Source organism: Protomyctophum parallelum (genome assembly GCF_964188405.1).
Source record: "Protomyctophum parallelum genome assembly, chromosome: 22".
In the NCBI taxonomy this organism is placed as follows: domain Eukaryota; kingdom Metazoa; phylum Chordata; class Actinopteri; order Myctophiformes; family Myctophidae; genus Protomyctophum; species Protomyctophum parallelum.
In genome coordinates, this window is record NC_139714.1 from 11,807,342 (window position 1) to 11,827,248 (window position 19,907).

At 42.4% G+C, this 19,907-nt stretch overlaps 1 protein-coding gene across 1 annotated transcript; it reads left to right on the forward strand.

The window, feature by feature from the left end:
* Positions 1-560: 560 nt before the first annotated feature.
* Positions 561-19,406, forward strand: LOC310853435 (lipase maturation factor 2-like). Its single transcript, XM_083757766.1, has 14 exons — positions 561-783; positions 2,385-2,617; positions 3,969-3,997; positions 4,922-5,115; positions 8,968-9,146; positions 10,044-10,182; positions 11,530-11,664; positions 12,374-12,479; positions 12,945-13,044; positions 13,705-13,890; positions 15,820-15,994; positions 16,194-16,305; positions 16,494-16,602; positions 17,812-19,406. Exons 1-14 carry the CDS (start codon positions 687-689, stop codon positions 18,133-18,135), a joined length of 2,118 nt encoding a protein of 705 aa, XP_083613892.1. The 5' UTR covers positions 561-686; the 3' UTR covers positions 18,136-19,406.
* The last annotated feature ends 501 nt before the right edge of the window (positions 19,407-19,907 follow it).

Below are 19,907 nucleotides of genomic sequence, written 5' to 3' on the forward strand. Positions count from 1 at the left end.
TGTGGCCTATAGGCTATGATGTGTATTTGAATGTTTTGAAGACAGAGACAAAACTGATAGTATTTCCTCATTCTATCTATCTAGCTAGCCACAATGCCACATGTGAGTCGTGACTGAGAGATTTGACCTCAAATAACCCCGTGGATGATTTGGATTTGGACACTTATAGTTTCTGAAGTAGAAATGAATAATAAAACAAATACCGGTAGCTATGAAGCTATCAGACATTGTGTGTTCATGGCTATTTTTTTTTTTACAGTCTATGGTTCATGGCCAGCCTTTTAAAGGATATAGATTTTTTTTTGTGTCAAAGACTCAAAACACAAGTCAAGGGCGTGTGTGTGTGTGTGTATAGCGCGGTCCAGACTAGACAAACGACGGCTACGTATCGCATGTGTGTGTCAGTGTCACGGAAATAGCCGATCACAACCTCACATTACCATCGCAGCGCGACGCGTTCTGAGCTTGTAGATCGACTATCTTTTAGGTGCGCGACACGGGCGCACGACGTAGTGCTTAACGCAGACTTAACTCCTCCTTCCAAAAGCCACTCGTTTTTTCCCTGAACTGGGAGCAAAGTAAGGCTTTGCTACTGCAGTGCTGCCGTGGGCTTTTATGCTTCAAGGAGAAGTTACTGTTGGAGTCCAGATTGAAGGAACCGCGAACGATTGATTTATTTTGCAAAAATGGAGGAAATTAGTCTATATCCGCGGCACATGTTTTTGTGGAGTATGGCCATCATTTACATGTTTGCCTTCGCGTCCCTGTATGTGCAGATTCCAGGTAAGATGATGCCAAACTGGTCTGACATTCAATGAATACTCTGTCCGCCCTGTTTGATTTCCTTTTCTTGAAGCACACGATCAAGTAAAACGCGCTTCTTTTATTGCTTGCACTCCAGAAACGTTTGTGGCAATGAAGTGAATGAACTTGGTTCTGTGGTGTATGTGTGCGCGCATTCAAAGCAATAGACTTAACTTGTCGACTTTGTATAGGCTGTTAAAAGTTGCTTTTTACAGTCCAGTTTTCATGCACTCACTGTACAATGAATCGGCACACATGCATGTTGGCGTCAGATCGCCATGAGGTGAATCAGCATGTGTATTGTGTCCCTGTAGTTAGCCGCGTGGCATTTTGAACAGGCGTTACGATCATTACAATGGACTGAATGGAGAGAGAGATTTGGGAATGGATCAGTCTGAGTGAGGGGCCGAGGGCACATCAGGACAGGTGACGTCAGTGGGCACTTGACTGACGTGGTGCTAGTGATGCAGAGCTATTAGATACATGGCTCTGTGTAGGTGGTCGCGGTAGCCCAGTGTACCATTTGAAAAAGTAGCTTAGAAGTACACACAATGGTAGTAGCAGTAGTATAGAAGGCGTATTTCATTGTACTCATTATTTGAATTCCGAAGGAATCAGAAGTTCTGATTAAAAATAATAATATATATATATATATATATAGGAACATATATGCAAGCAACCACTTGTAATCAAATGTCTGTCTGTCTATCCTTTTCCAATCAGGAGAGCGAAACCTGCCAAATATAATTTAACAGCTTCAGTTTTATAGTGTTACAATACAAAGTTTTGTCTGCTCCTTTGTTTGTTTGTTTTTGTTTCGTTTGTTTATTTATTTTATAAGTAGAAGGTTTATCCTGTGTGGGTTCTCTTCTGCTCCTGCTTGGATGAAATTAGTATTTTAAAACGCAAATTGCATTTTCTGTTTGCTATAAAAAGAACTGTTGAGATGGGGAAATGGACACCTGTTACTGAACAAACACACTATGTAATGCTGACAGGAAATTATTCCAGGGCACACTCCATAAGGTTTTTACCAGTAATTGACCAGAACAACTTTTTTTCCCAGCCTTCATCTGGGTAAAGGCCCCAATATATTTTATTTTTAACAAAACAATATCACTTAGTTAAACCCCTTTTTATTGAATTGTCTTATTCTACAGGGGGTTGATGGCATAACATTTCAATTAGTACACCGATGTAACTGATTTAATTAACACATTAAAACCGGGAAAACCGGGTTATTAAAAAATAGCAGATATGCAAGTTCACAGTGTGTCACTTGGTGCCATGCTGCGAGCTTGTCCATCTGCTGTTTTTAAACTTTGGCTGGATGGTAACCGCAAGGTTACCAAGAGTTAGTTTGTCGAAGTGTCCTTGAGCAGGACACTGAACCCCTAATTGCTCCTGATGTGCCGGTTGGTGCCTTGGCCCTTGCATAGGTTCCGCCGCCATCAGTGTATGAATGTGTGCGTGAGACTGGGTGAATGTAATGCACAAGCACAATCTATGTAAAGCGCCTTGGATAAAGGCGCTATATAAATGCACCATTTACCAGTTGTATACTGTGTGCACACGCTCAGGTCTGTATGGGGAGCAGGGGCTCGTGCCTGTGCCTGAGGTGGAGGAGCCGGGCGATGGCCTCCTGGCCATGCCCTTCCTGCTCTGGCGGAGCTTGAGGCTGGACGGGCAGCAGCTGATGGAGCTGCTCAGCCTGCTGGGTGCTCTGCTGGCCCTGGGAGCCGCGGTGCTGGTGTCCCTCAGGAACAGCGTGGTCTATTTCACCCTCTGGAGCCTCTACTTCTCTCTGTGTCAGGTATGCTGGGCTGGGGTGCTTGAATGGATGATGGATGGATGATTTTTTTGTACCCATTTTGGGCAGGAACCCCTTTTGGTGTTTTAACATTATGTTACACTTTAGCTATCGAAAAATAGCAGAGCCGCGCTGCAAGCTTGTAGGTCTGCTATTTTTGAAAAATCACACCTGTGTGAAGTGAGTGGTGCAACTTTGGCGGGGGGGCGGGGTTCCAGACCCCCAGGAACGCGCCCAGGGGGCCGGGCCGTTTCCACGTGCCGCTCCACGTCCGAAACGGTTGAAAAATGACAGAGTTACTGTGTGGCGGTCCCTCTACTGTACCCTCTACTGTACTGTACTGTCGCTATACTGTACTGGCACACCTGAAAGCATCATATATACAGTTAATACGTGTGTGTGTGTGTGTGTGTGTGTTGGCCACCCACCCAGCCAACCGCCCTCACAGCAAACGTTTTTAACTCAAATATTTGCTTTGAGTGGAACAACACATGGGGGTCCCTTTTCTTTTTTCCTACATTTACTTCTTCATCTTTTTTTGTTGACAAGGCTCAAGTTTTGATGTGATTATTATTTCTTTTTAAGATCACACAAGTAGACCAACTCCCACAAGCAGTGGCATATAAGTAACGTCTGACTGGGCCTGGAAAAATGTGGGCGGGACTACGTTTTTTAAAAACTTGGATACCCTTTTTTTTTCTCACTGTCTATTTGGCTGCTTTCCACAAGCGGCACATGGAAAAAAAATTATTTTTAGCAGAGGACGTCGCACCTTAAGGACGTCAAGCATTGGTGCTTCTGGGCCTCTCCTATGATGCTTTGTGGAATCAAGCATTTCACGAATCAAGAACCATGCATGGCTATAGTAGAGTATGTTTAATGGAATTCATATTGGATGAGGTACAGTAGGTTCAAGGAGGGTTGCTGACCCAGTAGTCTTTACGAATGCGAATGACAGGTATGTGCTTGCGGGTGAAGTGAAAAGCATAAGAGTTTCTGGGGGGGGGGGGGGGGGGGGGGGGGGGCTTCATTGCCTTCTGAACATTCTGAACATCTGTTGATCCCAACACCATTGACTAGGGTAGCCAGCCAGCGCAGAGATCATGGCACATCATGGTCGGACCGCGACACTACCGCGCACGGTTGAATCTAAAGTGTTCAGTGGGCCAAGTTGTCAATTTGGGCCTGGGCCTACCTAGCCATACATCCGTAGATCCACCCCTGCCCAAGTAGACTAAACTCAGTACACTGAGTAAAAATGCCAACATGAATTTGTTTACCAATTAAAATGAATTTGTAAATATACTGCCTAGTATAACATGTCTGGTTACTCCTGACTGTGTTATGTTTACAGGTAGACAAAGATTTCCTTCGTCTTCCATGGTAAGTTGCCCCTGATTCCCTGTACCGACTTAATAATAATAATCTGTACTGTTTTGCAATGCAAAATGACATTAACAATGTCCTAATGTAAATATTGTCATGTGCATATGATATGTTTTAATAACTGTTGTCTAAAGTACTCAATAGGACAGAACTTTCTTAACGACCTGGATCATTTTATGTCAAGCATGGTGCTATCCTTTTAGACTACGTGTCTGACTGCACTGTTTACATTTCTACCTAATAAAGTATTCTGTCAATCAATCAATCAATGAAATTGGATTGTTGCCTGTTAAATCGATGCATCAATCAAACTAAATATATCCCTAAAAAGTATGGCACATCGCAAGGAGTTGTGGTTGTCTGAATTTAGTTGTATTTTCTGTCTCTAAACTGTTTTAAGTATCGTTATGTACATTACACACTTATTTCAGAATAAATAGGGGAATGTGTGTATTGTTGGGACTTGGGATTCATGAACACAATTTGTAAATAGCTCAACCACATGAACTCAAGCTTCCCTATTCTGGGAATGTCATCATTCATGACAGGCCATGACTCTGAACCCCTAATTGCTCCCAATGAGCAGGTTGGTGCCTTGCATGGTTTCCTCCACCATCGGTGTGTGAATGTGTGTGTGTATGTGTGAATTGGTGAATGTAATGCACTGCACAATCTTATGTAAAGCGCCTTGGATAAATGCGCTATATAAATGCACTATTTACAGGTTTTCATTTGGCAAAAAATAAGCGCACAATAAGCAAACATTCGATCTACAAGCTTAAATACTTACAAGCTTAAATAAATACGTACAACAAAGTATATGGGGTTTGTGTTTAATACGTTTGCACTGGTCAAATTGTCCAGTCATGTTGAATGTGGCCATCAGCTGAGCCGATGTTATTTGTCCCTTCTATGATACAGGGACAGTCTTCTGCTGGAGGCTGGCTTTCTAACAGTTCTCATTGCTCCACTCAACCTCCTGGGCCGGAGTGCCTCCTCCTACCATCCCAACAAAGTGACCTTCTGGCTGGCCCGCTGGCTCCTGTTTCGCCTCACCTTTGGCTCTGGAGTGGCCAAGCTGGCTAGCTACAGCTCCTCCTGGTGGGGACTCGCTGGTTAGTGAAAACCAGGGCTCTACCCATCAAGTGTCTCAGAGTAGGAAAATGGTCCCAAGTGCTCAAATTAGTCATACATTTATGATTTAACCATAGGAATAAGAGTATGTTCTTAATCTTCAGCACATGCATTCACGTTCCGGGGTGAAAACAAGCTGGTAGATCGGCTGTTTTAACCTCTTAACCCTTTTGGTGTTTTAAACATGATGTTATAATTTAGCTATTGAAAAATGGCAGATCTACAAGCTTGTATGTCTATGTTTGAAAAATCGTAAAAATGTGGTGCAAATCTTTGAATATATATATTCTTTCAAAGTGAATGTTTTTAACTCTGGTCTAAATGGGTTAAGCATAAAAGGGCTTAAGTGCTTAAAAGATGACTGAGGTATGGGCGATATCAGTATTTCTTTTATACATTTTCAATATGTAGACTATGTTGTTCATCTATTGCAGGGGTTTTCAACAGGTGGTCCGTGGACCACTGGTGGTCCGTGGAGGTATTGCATGTGGTCCCTGACCATGCATTTAGTAATGTAGCAAAGTATTTTCTTCCACGGAACAGAACAGTGCACTAAACGTCTGTGCACTGTTCCATGGAAGTGTGTCAATGTTATCAGAATTACTGGGAAGTCTGAGGTTAAGACATTCCACAGAAAAGGCAGTTAATTAGAATCTCAAGAAGAGAAAAAGAGAGGGGAAAGGAACTGGTTGGAATAACGTGTTCCTTCCACGCGCTACGTCCAACCAGGGAAACTCCCCCCTGTCAGGTGTAAAGGAGCAACTTGGACACTCAAGCATGAAGGAAGCATGAGTTAAGTCCGTTGCTCTCCCTAGGTTGGTGGAGGGTGTGTAGAGCCCAGGATCACATTAGATGATTGGCACAGGGGTGAAAAATGGGTTACAAAATCGTGGGACAAAAAATATATATAAAAAAAAAAAAAAAAATCTCAAGAAGGGTGTACCACTGTACCAGCTTGCCTGAATGAGTCATCATTATTAGGAAATGTTAATGTGCCCATATAATCATGTCATCATGTGCTATATCTTGCACGTATTTGCCATTTTTACTATATATATATTACTATTTATTAAAATAGTTCAAATAGACGATAATAGCCATAATGTATCTGCTAGTATTTTTCAAGATAGTAAAATATGGAAAAAAAGGTTTAGGGATAAAGGTTAAGGCACGCCCAAGATAGGGCCACATGTGTCAGTACTGTATATCAGTTAAGTCCGTGGACCATCATTTGAGAAACAGTTTAAGATATGGGATGCATTCCATAACAAGTGTTACGAAAGCACTAATCTTAGCCCATATCCCATTACAGCACAATAGTCGTCCCCAGGTTGATCCTTAGTCAAGGTGGTGGTCCCTGGTTCACAATCAGTTGAAAACCCCTGATCTATTGCAATGATTACTGTATGTACTATCAATAGTCCATTGAATAATACATGGCATTCACCAATGTCACCATGCTACTGTATGCCATACTGAAGGCCTGTTGCATCTGTTTCTCTCCTATTGTTGCACGTCTTTTAAAAGAAACACAGCAATAATGTAGTGTCTAGTGTGGCTACATTACTGCAACGGAATTGAGAATTATAATACAAGATGAGTCGATTCTTCAGATTATCTTTTTGAGTGGTGCAACCACAGCAATGTCCGTGTCCTGTGTCGTCCGCCTATGTATGTGACGTTAATGAGCACGAGTATGACTATTGTGTATATATATATATATATATATATATATATATATATATATTATATTATACAGTGGTACTGTTTGCCAGAAACGGAGAGAGAGAGAGATAGTATTAGTGCTGCACTGTTGCCTGCTAATGAGAGAGAGAGAGAGAGAGAGGAGAGGAGTGCTTTCTTTCATTAGTAGTAGTTTTTTTCATTAGTAGTTCCTTTACAAAAATTGTACGTGATGAATCCATCGGATCCATGAAGCTCGATGCAGGAAGCAATATTCTTGCAACTTTTAAAGCTTTTGGCAAAAGAGAAATGCAACTTTTTGCACCAGCGATAATGATTTGGTTCAACCATTTTATAGGGTCACACATCAACATCTATTTGCTCTAATGCACATCAAAGCCAAGAAAAATACACATCCTGAATTCTGGTATAACAAAAGAACAAAAAGGAAACAAAAGATCATGGCTGACGAAGGCTCCTGCTGAAACTTGCCTTGGATTGGATTCTAGTCTAACTCTTTGTTTGCGACTGTCTTGCTCTTATTGCTTCTATCTTGATAATGATGATCATTAATTTCCCAACCTCTCCACATGTAACATGTAAAACAAGTTGCATGCAAAATTGATTTCCCTGGAGGCAATAAGGCATAAGATTGTTGTCAAATGAAAACGATGCTACAAAATGGCTATGGAATCTATGGATGCAAATTTTGATGATTATGATGATGTGACCAAAATGGCCCAGGACCACTTACACTTATTTATTTTTTCCCCTTTTTTAATCGGGTGGGGCTGGCCAGCCTGGCCAGTAGTCTATTGATAATTATATAAAATACAGTATATATTCTTATTTATCAATGTTGGTAGTTTTAGCCTATAGTAGTCTATTAGCTATTTAGTTTGTTCTGTCTATCTCTTATACAGTATATGTGCACACATGACTTCCTTCCTTGTATCAAACTGTAGATAGGTCAGTACAGTTTGAATGCACAGGAGAAATAGTCTTCATGATTTCCATTTTGTGGTAGAGTGTCATAAAACGGATGTGATGTCAAACATCAGGGACACTCAAAAGAGAACTCCTACTCACTGTAAGTGGTGGTAGGAAGCTTCAGAACCTCCTCTTATGGCATAACTCAGAGGTTCCCACTTCCTAGCCTTTTCTGGATCAGGGCCCACTCGAACATTTCAAAAGCGCCAGCGGCCCTCGCAGCTGTGTTACGTGGTCAGATGGGTGGGCCTTTTCAGAGCATGTTTATTTGAATGAAAAATCAATCAATCGTGTTCCGACTTCGTATTAAGTTGAATGATGTGTGCACATGGCATGGCTGTTCTATAGTTTTATAGGGATTATACAGATTGTGTAGTGTATATAATGCACTACATCATGTGAACTTTCATTGAGTAGTGTATTTCAGTTCATGTTCATTAATTTAGTTAAGTTATGTATATATATTTTTTTATTTTTTTATTGATAGCCATTTCAACATGAATGATGCCACATCAGATTTCTTTCGAAATATATTCTTTCACATCAGGACATTGTAATGGTCATCAGACTCTGAGCAATAACACCACTCCCTCCCCAGTCAGGGGATGGCAAGACATGGCCAAAGTATTTCCCGGGGGGGGGGGGGGGGGACCCAGGTGTATGTGTTTTCTTTTTGAGAACCACTGATCTATTCCTATCCCACAGTTACCCTGACTTAGTCCATTCTCTTACTTTATACTTTTATACTTACTTTATATAAACTGAGGTTAACTGATATACAGTAGTAGGCTACTGATAGAGCAGACACACGATGACAAGATTATATGGGAACATTTCCTAATAATAATAACTCAATCAGGCAAGCTGGTACCTTTTCTTGAGATTCTAACTCCCTTTTCTGTGGAATTTCTTAACCTCAGACTTCCCAGTAACTCAACTGACAACACGCACTTCCCACGGAACCGTGCACAAACATTTAATGTACTGCTCCGTGGAAGAAAATGCAAAATCTTCACTTTGCTACATTACTAAATGCATGGTTAGGGACCGCATGCAAAGTCTGTGGACCACCAGTTAACCCCTGCTCTGGAAGACCATAGGCTTCTGGACATTTAAGTGATGTACGGTATGTCTGTCTGTCTGTCCATCTGTTCCTATAGCGGTGAGTGACCTGCTGGAGACTCAAGGCAGTCCTACACCTCTGGCCTGGTTTGCCTACCAGCTGCCCGACTGGCTCCTCAGGCTGGCCACTGTGGCACACTTGGTGTCTGAAACCGTTGTGCCTTTACTTTACTTTGTTGAATTCCGTCGTCTCCGCTTGGCGGCCTTCTACATACAGGTGACTTTGAGAACAATGCTCTAAATGAGTGCTTCACTTCCTTTTTTCCCCTGACCTAAATAGTAGTTGATAATTATGGCTTGAATTATACATTAAGACAAATATGTCATGTATTATGAGTCCTGAAGAGATGTACTGTAAGCATGTCATGTTTACAAAACGGGGATTGACTCCTCATTGACTCCTGAGAAGGATACTTTTAGGCATGTAACAATTTATTGTAAATCGGTTAAAATCGATTCAAACTGGTAACCATTCAAATCGATTTAATAAAATAATTATCGTCATGCAAACGGTAGAGGGTGTGTAAAAACAACTGAAGAAAATACAGATACTTTGTAAGAGAATAGATTAAACAAGAATTGATTGAATCAATTAATTACCAGCTGCATTATTATTATCTTTTGCTATTTTATAGGAAGACATTTGGTTTAGTAGGAAAAAAGAGCATACCAAGGGTCAAGTTTACAAAGTATTGAAGGTTTAAGTGGTTAAATGTCTAAAACATTAACATGAAATCCAACATTATTAGAAAAGATTTACACAACACTGATGATAGTGCTGTCAAACAGGTCTATGAACTATCGAACACTTTTATACATGTAGTCGGGGTCCCTGCTTCATCTCTCTCTCTAAAGGCCTATTCATACTCCAGTTTTAGATGATAAGGTGACCAAAAACAGAGACGTGTGTTTAGGTGAGCGGTGAGTCGCTTACCACCGTGACGTTGTGTATCACCTAAAATTGGAGTATGAATAGGCCTGAAAGGAAAACGGTTGAAGACCCCACGTCTATGTCACTGTATTGTGTCCCTGTGTGTGGACCCCACGTCTATGTCACTGTATTGTGTCCCCGTGTGTGTGTGTGTGTGTGTGTGTGTGTGTGTGTCTGTGTCAGCTTGTGAGTGGAGTGGTGTCCATGCTGGTGACAAACGTGTCCGTCGTGACCCTGCTGTCCATGGCTCTGAGCTTTTCCCTGCTGGACGATGAGCATGTGAGGTCCTGGCTGTCACGCGGCAAGAAGAGGAGAGCCAAGAGTATGTACCGGTAACCCTCTCATTGTCATCAGTTCTGTTTTGGGTTTTTTACGTATGGAGACTCCCGTCCAGGACTGGCTGCAGTGCAGACGCGCCTCCTGCACAAGACTGATTTGGCGTTGGGGACCCATTGTGATCACATGCCCTTGCTGATGTAGACCCCGAGTAGGTTTCGGACCCATGACCTTCTGCATGAAAGGCGTATGCTCTATACAAATTGACCCATACATCGGCGGAAATGTGGTCATATAATAAATTAGTGTTATCGCATCCTGGTGCTACACCTGCATGCTGACTTATTCTCAAATTGTAATTAATGTGGCCTGCATCGTTGTGAAAAGGTCTTGCAGTTGTTCATATCGCTTTGTCAAGTGGACAACACTACGGTACCTGCACTTAGGGCAGGCGTGTTATGAAAAAAAGGTTACCCACAGTCCCATTAGATTGAGTATCATTCAGACACATGTTTCTCAACTGGTTACTTACTAGGATTCAAATTTGGATTCAGCCAAAACCACAAAAAAAAAGATATGGTAGCTTCAGTGAAAGCTGTTGCCTCGCCAGAAAATCTTGTAATTAATTCATTTGGATCCTGGCCAACCTGTTGAGAAATGCTGAATTAGAGGTCAAGCTCATTCTAGGCCTGTCACATTTATTACATAATCGCCATGTTGAGAAAGTTTCATACATTTTTACTTGTGTAAGCCATTTTGAGTATAAATTATTAAATATGCCGTATTTTGGCCATAGCACATTTATTATTTTGATTATTGGTATGTATTTGCGTTTTCTTTTTGTCATATCTGCCCCAGTGCAACTCTTGTTTACAAAGCCTAAAAGCCACACAATGAAATCCTTTAATCGTAATCATTCATTTGTATGACAACTAATCGTCAAGTAAAATGTCATAATTGTCACAGCGCTAGGTCATTCATTTCCTTACAATGACGATACAAGCCAAGCAGCTGTGTGTGTGTGTCACACGGGGACAGGCTGACATTTTGCTTAGTAGGCGTTGAGCTCGCCTGTGTACAGCACGTTAAGTCAATAGCACTGTCCCTGGGCTGAGATTTCAGGGTTAAAGAGGGGAGTTGGCTAACATGCACAGGCCGGAGTATCCTGACACACTGGTAGCATCAATGGTTATACTGAGAGCAGTGTTGGGCAAATAAGATAAATCAGGAAAAAGACAAGCAGTGGCAACACAGGTTCTAAGCTGTGCTATTCGAACCCAGGACACGTGCACACTGACTGATTGTGCTACCACCAGGGTGCCTTGTTTAAGTTTATAATTTGGTGACAGCCTGATCTAATGTTTTTTTTTATTGACCGTCTTTGTGTCACCAGCTTGGAGCCAGACCCTGATGTCCTGGTTGACTCTGCTGGTCGAGACGGCTATCTGTGTTCTCATAATCTATGGCACCGTAACGCTCTTTACGCTGAAGCTCAACTGGGAGGCTAAAACCATATCCTCCAAAATAGGTGGGTGCTGCTAATGACACGTCTTCTTACAAAGCATACACAGAATCTCTGTGCTTATGTACGTCTGTCATGGGATCTCGAGAACTCTTTGACTGACCAACTTCAAATTGGAGTCAATGACCCAAACCAGCAGTTCCCAACCTTTATTATTATTATAATTTTGGTACATTGTTTTATTTGTTTTAATAATGTTGTATTATCATTAAAATCTTTGAACTTTGACTTTATCGGAATCAAAATGAGAACACAGTTTTCAAGGTTTTAAAGAAAATAAAAGTTATCAATACAATTGATAACGATCAATACAATCTTAGTGTTTTGCCAATTATATACTGTGGGGGTCGATTTGCATTGTCCTGATGGCCCACCAGGGGGCCCCGTCACACAGGTTGGGAATGTCTGATCCACCATCACCTAATAACAGGTCATGCATACTAGAGACCTGCAGATGCGGATTTAATATATGGGTGAAATAATGCGGGAAATAAATGAATGGCATCTATCTATAGGCGTATTATAGCTTTTAAAACGCACAAAATCTTGGCAAAATCTCGCAATTGATAAATTGGAACAATTTATTAACGGGTGGATTATGAATATCCACACACGGATTCGGGTGACAAAGAAAGCTCATCCGCAGGTCTCTAATGCATACGCTCAGTGGTGAAAACGAATTGAACAGCTCACAGAGCTCTCCATCTCCTTGCAGCCTTTTCTCAGCAGCAGTTTACAGAGGTGTTGAAGATGGTGACGGTGCCCAGTATCTGGATAGGTGTGCTCTCTCTCACCTGGGAACTGGTAACATCCATGCTGGAGTGAGTTCACTTTCAATATGTTTGTTGTGCACCGGGCCTGTCGCAAGATATTACAATACATAATCGCCTCGATCGTAGTTTTTAGAGATGATGTTTTTTTTTTTTTTTTCATAATCGTCGTCATTATGAATCAAGAAATCATGAAAGCGAATCCATTTAAAAATAGCTATAGCCGATCTACAGGCACGCAACTCGCAATGTGGCACGTTGTGAGCAATTAATGACCTTTTTTTTGACACATTTTTCAATTATTGGTAGCAGCCATTGTCAATCATTCCTGTGTATATTTAAGACATTTGTCCCACATCCACCCAGTTCATGACAAAATCACAATTAAAACATGGTTCACAATAATTTGTAAATGTCTAAGATGTCATGACCGTTACGGCCCTCATTGTACGATGGCTGCAAATGAACGGGATTTGCCATAATCGAGTTATAAAAGTGTGTTTCTCTCTCTCCCAGCACGGTGGCTACTGTGAGGGGTGTGTTCTGGAAGCTCTGGGCTCTGCTTCAGTGGTTTGCCTTCGGTGCTGCGACGGTTGCATTGTTCACCCTCAGTGTGGTAAGTTCAGACAGGCCAACCATCACCTGTTCATCTTACTAGCAATCCGTTTATTTCTCCCCATTTATTAATTCTATCAATTCTCATTTTCCCATAGCTTCATTTGATTGTCTCACATTTGATTTGATTGCTGCCGAGCTAATCAAGAGAATCTATGGGAAAATGGGCAGGTACAGGCCACGGGTATGATGCCACCTTCTGCAAACCTGGGACTACAGTTATGCACAGAGTTATAGACGCCTGTTATGGCCCCTGGCCATTATTATTATTGTGATTATTATTAGTATACTTTTGGTATACTTTCCCCCAACGCCAACCAACTACTTTAACCAGTGACTTTTGGGTTTAGTGTTACATTGTTGTTTGTTTGCCTACGTTTTGTTGTTTTGCCAATTCAATTCAGTCCATTTTATATAAACCTTTATTCATGAATTCACTTTTTTTGCACAAGCCGCTGCTTCTCATTTCAATATGTTACGGGTCTTTGCCCCTAGACACTAAGGGTCGTAACATCTGTCTCCTCTGACACACGTGACGCCGTTACCGTCAGTCTGCTTCGTTAAACCTGGCGCTGGAGAGCTTCACTGGAGGCACTTCTTTCCACAAGTGATGTGACAAAGTTTGTTTTCTGATTGATTCCCTCTCTGTTTCTCTGACCAGGTTCCGTACACATCTATGGAGCCGCTGTCTAGCAGTAGAGTGATTCCTGAGGTGAGGAAAGCCTACAATTTGGTGGTGCCCTATAGGCTGGTCAGTAGCTACGCCCTAGCTGGCGCCATCGGCCAGGACCACGGAGGACGGCCTGAGGTGGTTCTAGAAGGCAGCATGGACAACACCACCTGGAAGGTAAAGAGATCCCACCTGCCTTCTAAAGTTTAGAAGGCAGGTCCTTAGCTTAACTAGGTTAGAGGTTTATAGGCAATTCACACTGAGACGGACTGAATCCGTTTCATTGGAACCGTTTCCGAATACGGTTGCCTGGTCCCCGATGGCCATGATTCACATTGCCCGAGATACAACAGCGCACCCGGGTACACTTGCATAACACACTTTAATCCTCCAGATGGCGGTTTGCTTGATGGCTGGCGTGCCCGGACACTGACCATCAACTCTGCGACATTGTCTCAAATAAATCCAGACACACTGCATTGCATTGCCTCTTTGGCTTTTTGCCGTTATACTACTTCACTGTCAGCCTGCCTGCTATTCACTGTGTCAGTCAGTTCTGTGCTCCAGTGTATTAGTTTGCTATGGATTCTACTTTAGCAATATTATTATTTTGTTTTACTTTGGAAACTGTGCCAAGCAAAGCCCAGGAGCCACGTGTAGTCCGCAGAATAAGATCAGCGCGTACTGCGGTGCTGCGCATATAAGCAGATTCAACAGGAGAAGGGCGGCGTTGAGAAATGCGCTGGTGTTACGCATCGTGCAGCGGCTGTGTTTTTTTTTGTTGACGCTTTGCTCGTCGACTAGAGATTATGTCACGTTCTTTAAAAAAAACAGTCCACTTCCTTCTTTAGGTACGCATGCATTCACATTGGAACGATCCGTATCTGAATACACTTCAACGGTCCAGAGACCCTCCCCCCATGCGGTCCCGGGGACGGTTGGGCGATCCGCTCCCGGGAACGGTATGCATCATTCACACTACCACAACATCTGCCAAGTGGTCCCGAGTGCGCACCCGGGACCATAGTGTGAATCGCCCCTTAGAATCTAAACCTCTAACCTAGTTAAGCTAAAGACCCACCTTTTTATCTCACTTTATCAGTCTGAGGGTGATTGATTATCATGTTTTCATAATGACCACTGTATGTATTTAACTTTGTATTCTCTTACAATTTGTCTGTTCATTTTGCCAACATGTTTTCCGGTTTTAGTATGTCATTGCTTTTCATGCATTTTCATTTTTGGCTTTGTGTGTCTGTGGCCTTGATGTTGTTGTCGTCTTTTTCCTTCTTGTTGGTAGTCTAGAAAGCACTTTGAGTCAACTTCTGTTGTTTTTAAATGTGCTATGCAAATAAAGTAGGGATGTGCCGATGAGACATTTTGGCCGATATCGATATCCGATATAATTAATTGCTGTTATGGCCGATAACCGATATTACTAGCGATGTCGATACCTCATTCTGTAATGAAAATACAATAATTTTGTCTATTCTGAAAAATACATGTAACAGGGTGTCTGCACTGCAGGCTTAGGCAAGTCGGATTTAACTTAAATACCTTTTATATTTAATATTGTGACCTTGTAGATCTGTACAAGCTGTTACTTTGGGCTTGTTTATCTGTAAAGACAGACCGATTAATCTGACCAATTAATTAACACCCCGAGCGGCAAGGACAGAGTTCTCCGTTCTATCAATTAGTAACGCCCAGTGCTCAGGACGGAGATATTCAATGTAATTTCCGGTTGGGATGTCATCGAATATGTTCCCCCCCATTTTAGCCGATGAGACTGAAAATCTTAAAATGTGAATAACTCTTGATCTGTCCAATTCTAAGCAAAGATTATGTTTTTGACCTCGGCAGTGTTTTGGCTACATGTTGCTACTTCCCAACATGGCATGGGGCCACCTTGAAATAGGTCCTGAAGAAACAAATCGCTGGGCGTCCTGATTTAATGGTTACAAAAACCCCCGGGCGTTTGGTGTGTTAATCGGTCTGATTGATTAATCGAACCGATGCCGATTAATCTAAAAAACAACACAAATCGGCCGATACCGATGTGTTTTCCGACTAATCACTAAAACAAAGGTGACTTGACTTCTCCAGGAGATCCAGTGGATGTATAGGCCTGGTAATGTGGCCGTAGCCCCCCCAGTAGTAGCCCCCTACCAGGCCCGGCTAGACTGGCTGATGTGGCAGCAGGCAGCAGCTCAGCAGGTGATGCCAGCTGGCCGCTGGTTCACTGGCCTCCTCCACGCTCTGCTGCAGGGCAAGAAGGATGGTGAGCTACATGATCACCCTAACGCAGTTGTTTTGAGATCATCACAATTATTTATTAACATTTAGCATAATCGTCAATCAATGTTTAAATTGATCTGTTCATAGCGGATCTATGGCTCACATTGCGTGCCGCTGTGGATGCCATTTCCATTATTTTGTGTGTGTGTGTGTGTGTGTGTGTGTGTGTGTGCTCGTTCTAGTGGTCGGGCTGCTCCAGAAAGACCAGGACCAGTATCCGTTCAGTAAAGCCCCGCCCACATATCTCCGAGCTAGTCTGTACAAGTACCACTTCACTGGGAAGAACCAAGATGGGTCAGTACTCACCCTTGCATTCATCTCTCGCTCTCTCTCGCTCTCTCGCTCTCTCTCGCTCTCTCGCTCTCTCTCTTTTGTTGTCTGTTTTAAATGCGTTAATAAAGTATTCAGTGGAAAAAGCACTCATAGAAGACCACCACTGCCATAAAAGAGTGGCGTTTTGTTTTGTGCATGTTTGTGAGCAGGTCTAGTCCGAAACAATGGTGGAGGAGAGATGTGATAGAAGAGGTCTATCCCACAGTGCGCTTGGGTGATGCTACCCTGGAGGGGATGCTAACGCAACACGGACTGAATGTAAGATATGCTTAATAATAATTTAGACCTATTTGATCCTGTGGGCCGTGGGGCATATTCAGTTTTTAGCTTAACCTTGGAACACTAACGCTGGGTGATTTTCACCCGGACAATTATGTTTATGTGATTTTTATAACTGCTTGCTGATGTCTGAGGTGGGTGGCTACTTTCAGGATGCTCAGTGACATCATAGAAGGTAGGTGTGTTTCCCTGCCCACATGCCTGTTTTTGTCTACAAGCAGGTGTTCAGGTGAATTCCACCTGGACCATTCATTTTATTTTTTGTGATATTTCTTTTAAATAATACCAAAATATATCAGTTTATTTATTTGTATTTATTTATCATGGTGAAATTTCATGTTGAAATATTAAAGAAAAGTACCTCAAATTGGGTTCGACGTCGGCAAGGGCATGCGGTCTCAACGGGTTCCTAAACACCAAATCAAATGCGTTCAGATCTGAGCCAAGTCTCCGGAGGAGGCGCGTCTGACGGGGTATCCGGACGTAAATTAAATCCTTATTATATCGGGTAAAAATATACCCGGATCTAAGTTTTAGTGTTCTAGTAGGGTTAAAGGAGTAGTTCATCCAAAAAAGCACTTATTTTCCATGAAATTACACACCATATGAAGCATTGAATTAATGGAGATTATTATAAAAAATGTCGCATTCCTAAGCCAATAATTTGATGACCAGGTCATCGATCAGTCAGTAGGAGACTCTTCCGTCATAGGACGCACCATAGAAGACAGGGACGCACCATAGGAATTTAGGAAGCACCAAAGGAGGCTCCTTTCACACAAATCATTAGATTAGGCCTTTTTTTCCCCAGTAGTCAGTTTTTGAGCGGCGCCAGCCCCTCCACCGTCTGGCTTTCAGACATGACGTCATGTGGCGGGCAAGTCTATGGACTTTTACTGGATGTCTCATGCATGAGACCGCCCCCAAAAAAAAGCACCCCACTCGTGACATGTCGTAGCCAAATCTATGGACTTTTAACATTTGCTTTTAAGCAGTGACATTGTGTGACAGCCACAAGAGGGCGCCCCTCACAGTGCCTCACTTCACACCAGTGTATTTTGTTTTTCCTATTTGTGTGTCCTCATGAGCGATGATTTGATTGGCTGAGCACGGAATGTGATTTATGATGATGTATGATGATAAGAGGCAAGAGCGCCACTTTAATCCACGATAATGTCCTCTGCACAGGAAGAGGTCCAGCACCGGTCCGATCCGGAATCGTCTCTGGTCCAGGTTCTGAAGCGGCTGCGGGGACATGTCCAGGTTCTGCCCGGGCCACTGGTGCTCCAGTCTCTCTTTGCCGCCGTCGCCACTGTCTGCCTCCTCAAGTCCCTGCTCTCCTGGGACCTTGGCGGCGGCAAGCGGGGCCGCCAGTCCGAGCCCAAGACCAAGAGGCCCAAGGAGCAGCAGGCCACCGCGTCCACGGAAAAGGCCTCCGCTATGGCCTCCGGCCACAAGGCTGACGTCTCGAGCAGGCAGGATTCTGAAAAGAGCCCCAGGAAGAGGAAGTGATGTTAATCCTATGTGATTTTCAAACATTTTCATGTGAAGGAGGAACCCCCCCCCCCCCCCGAATTTGTCAATTGGCGTTTTGTGCCAGGGGGCCCCATGAGTGATGAGTGAAAATGTATGGTAAAACATGTCAAAATTATTCATCTTTTTACCATTTTCGAGATTTTTCAAAATGTATCAACAATTGCAGATCTACAAGCATTTTTATGGGGACCCCTGGAACCCCATCAAGGACCCCTGGTGGTTCTGAATTTGAGAACCACTGATGTACTGCGAAACGTCCTGCATGTGCCCAGATGGATGGATAACATGTTACAATCTCTCAGGTTTTTTTTTGTTTCGTTTTCCTCATGCCAAACAAGCCCTTTGCAGCTCCGTTTTCAAACTTTGCTACAGTACAAAGCTTACTTCTGTTCAGTCAGCTACCATCACCTGATATCATTACTGTCTGTCTGGTGTAAACCTCACTTTTCATTGGGTTTTCATTGGGTTTCATCATGAAACCCACTTAGCCAGTCAAAATAATAATAATTAGGCCTAATAATAATCTCACGTTGTGAGCTTGTAGATCTGAAAACTATTTTTGATCGTTTTGTGTGACGCTGCAGCATGATGGAAGTAGGAAGTTAATTTATAAAAACATTAGACGGCAACAATATAGTTGCTGTCAGGCAGAAACCTCTTCAACATATTTTAACTTTTTGTGATTTTTTTCTCCCCCCCCCCCCCCGTAAATGAACGGCCTACTTGATCACACTACAGCGTCACCTTTAATTTTACAGTCTATGGAGTGTCACACAAGTATCAAAAGATCCACAAGCTGCGGAGCCCCACGTTTGATATTGTAGATCTGCTACTTTTGCATTTTCTTTTATTTGCATCCTGAAAATAAACTGCTTTGAACATGTGAGGTTTCCACCTGACAGAGACGATATACTAAGCATGTACACTATTGGACTGTACTGTCTGTGTCTCCAACAAACTCTCAGGTCCACTGTCTCTGCTTCTTAACTGTAACTTACTGCACTATACTGTCTGAATTCGATGGATGTGTGTTAGTTTTTTGGTGCTACTGCTACATGTTTTTGTCATGCAGTAGGTCGGCCTACAGGTATGTGCTGTGCGATATGAACATAATATAATAATGCTAAATATCACAATATTTGTTATGGTATTGTGGAGGGTGACTATCAAGTGTTTTCACAAAATATTTACACAATGTTATTTTTGATAAATAATATAATCGGTGATCTGTTTAATAATTAGCAGATAAAAGGCAAATGATAGAATGCCTACACTGGAGGGTATGCGCATGCATAAAGTGAGTGGCAAAGGGACTTTAACGTTGTTTAATGCAATCAGATTTATTTGGATGTATGGGCTGTCAATGCCAGAAAGGAGTTTTTTGCCACTTTGGAGTAATAACAGTCAAGATCAGAAAAGTTTACCTCTTTACTGTAATTGCAGCCTTTAAAACCAGGAAAAGTCAACATTCATGTCATAGCATGGTACTATCATCTGAGATGATATCATCTGTCATATCACCATCTGTCGGTCGCTATTAAGTTCTGCATGACATTATTGTATAACACAGGGGAGCATTACAGTAATTAAAAAAAGCTGAAATACGGAGGTTTCTGCCTATATTACCCCAGCCGATTCAACCTATGCTTGCAGAGGGATTTGGAGAGGCAATAGTTGGAATTTCTTTTTACGTTACTGCCCAGATTTAGAGGAATATCATTTGAAACTAGAAAAAACTGCTCCTCGGA

Bases quoted from the DNA above. Each gene is read 5' to 3' on its own strand.
- LOC310853435 (XM_083757766.1), top strand. From the start codon at position 687: ATGGAGGAAATTAGTCTATATCCGCGGCACATGTTTTTGTGGAGTATG. The intron at 784-2,384 runs GTAAGATGATGC...GCACACGCTCAG, and splicing joins CCTGTATGTGCAGATTCCAG to GTCTGTATGGGGAGCAGGGG. The intron at 16,603-17,811 runs GTAAGATATGCT...TCCTCTGCACAG, and splicing joins TAACGCAACACGGACTGAAT to GAAGAGGTCCAGCACCGGTC.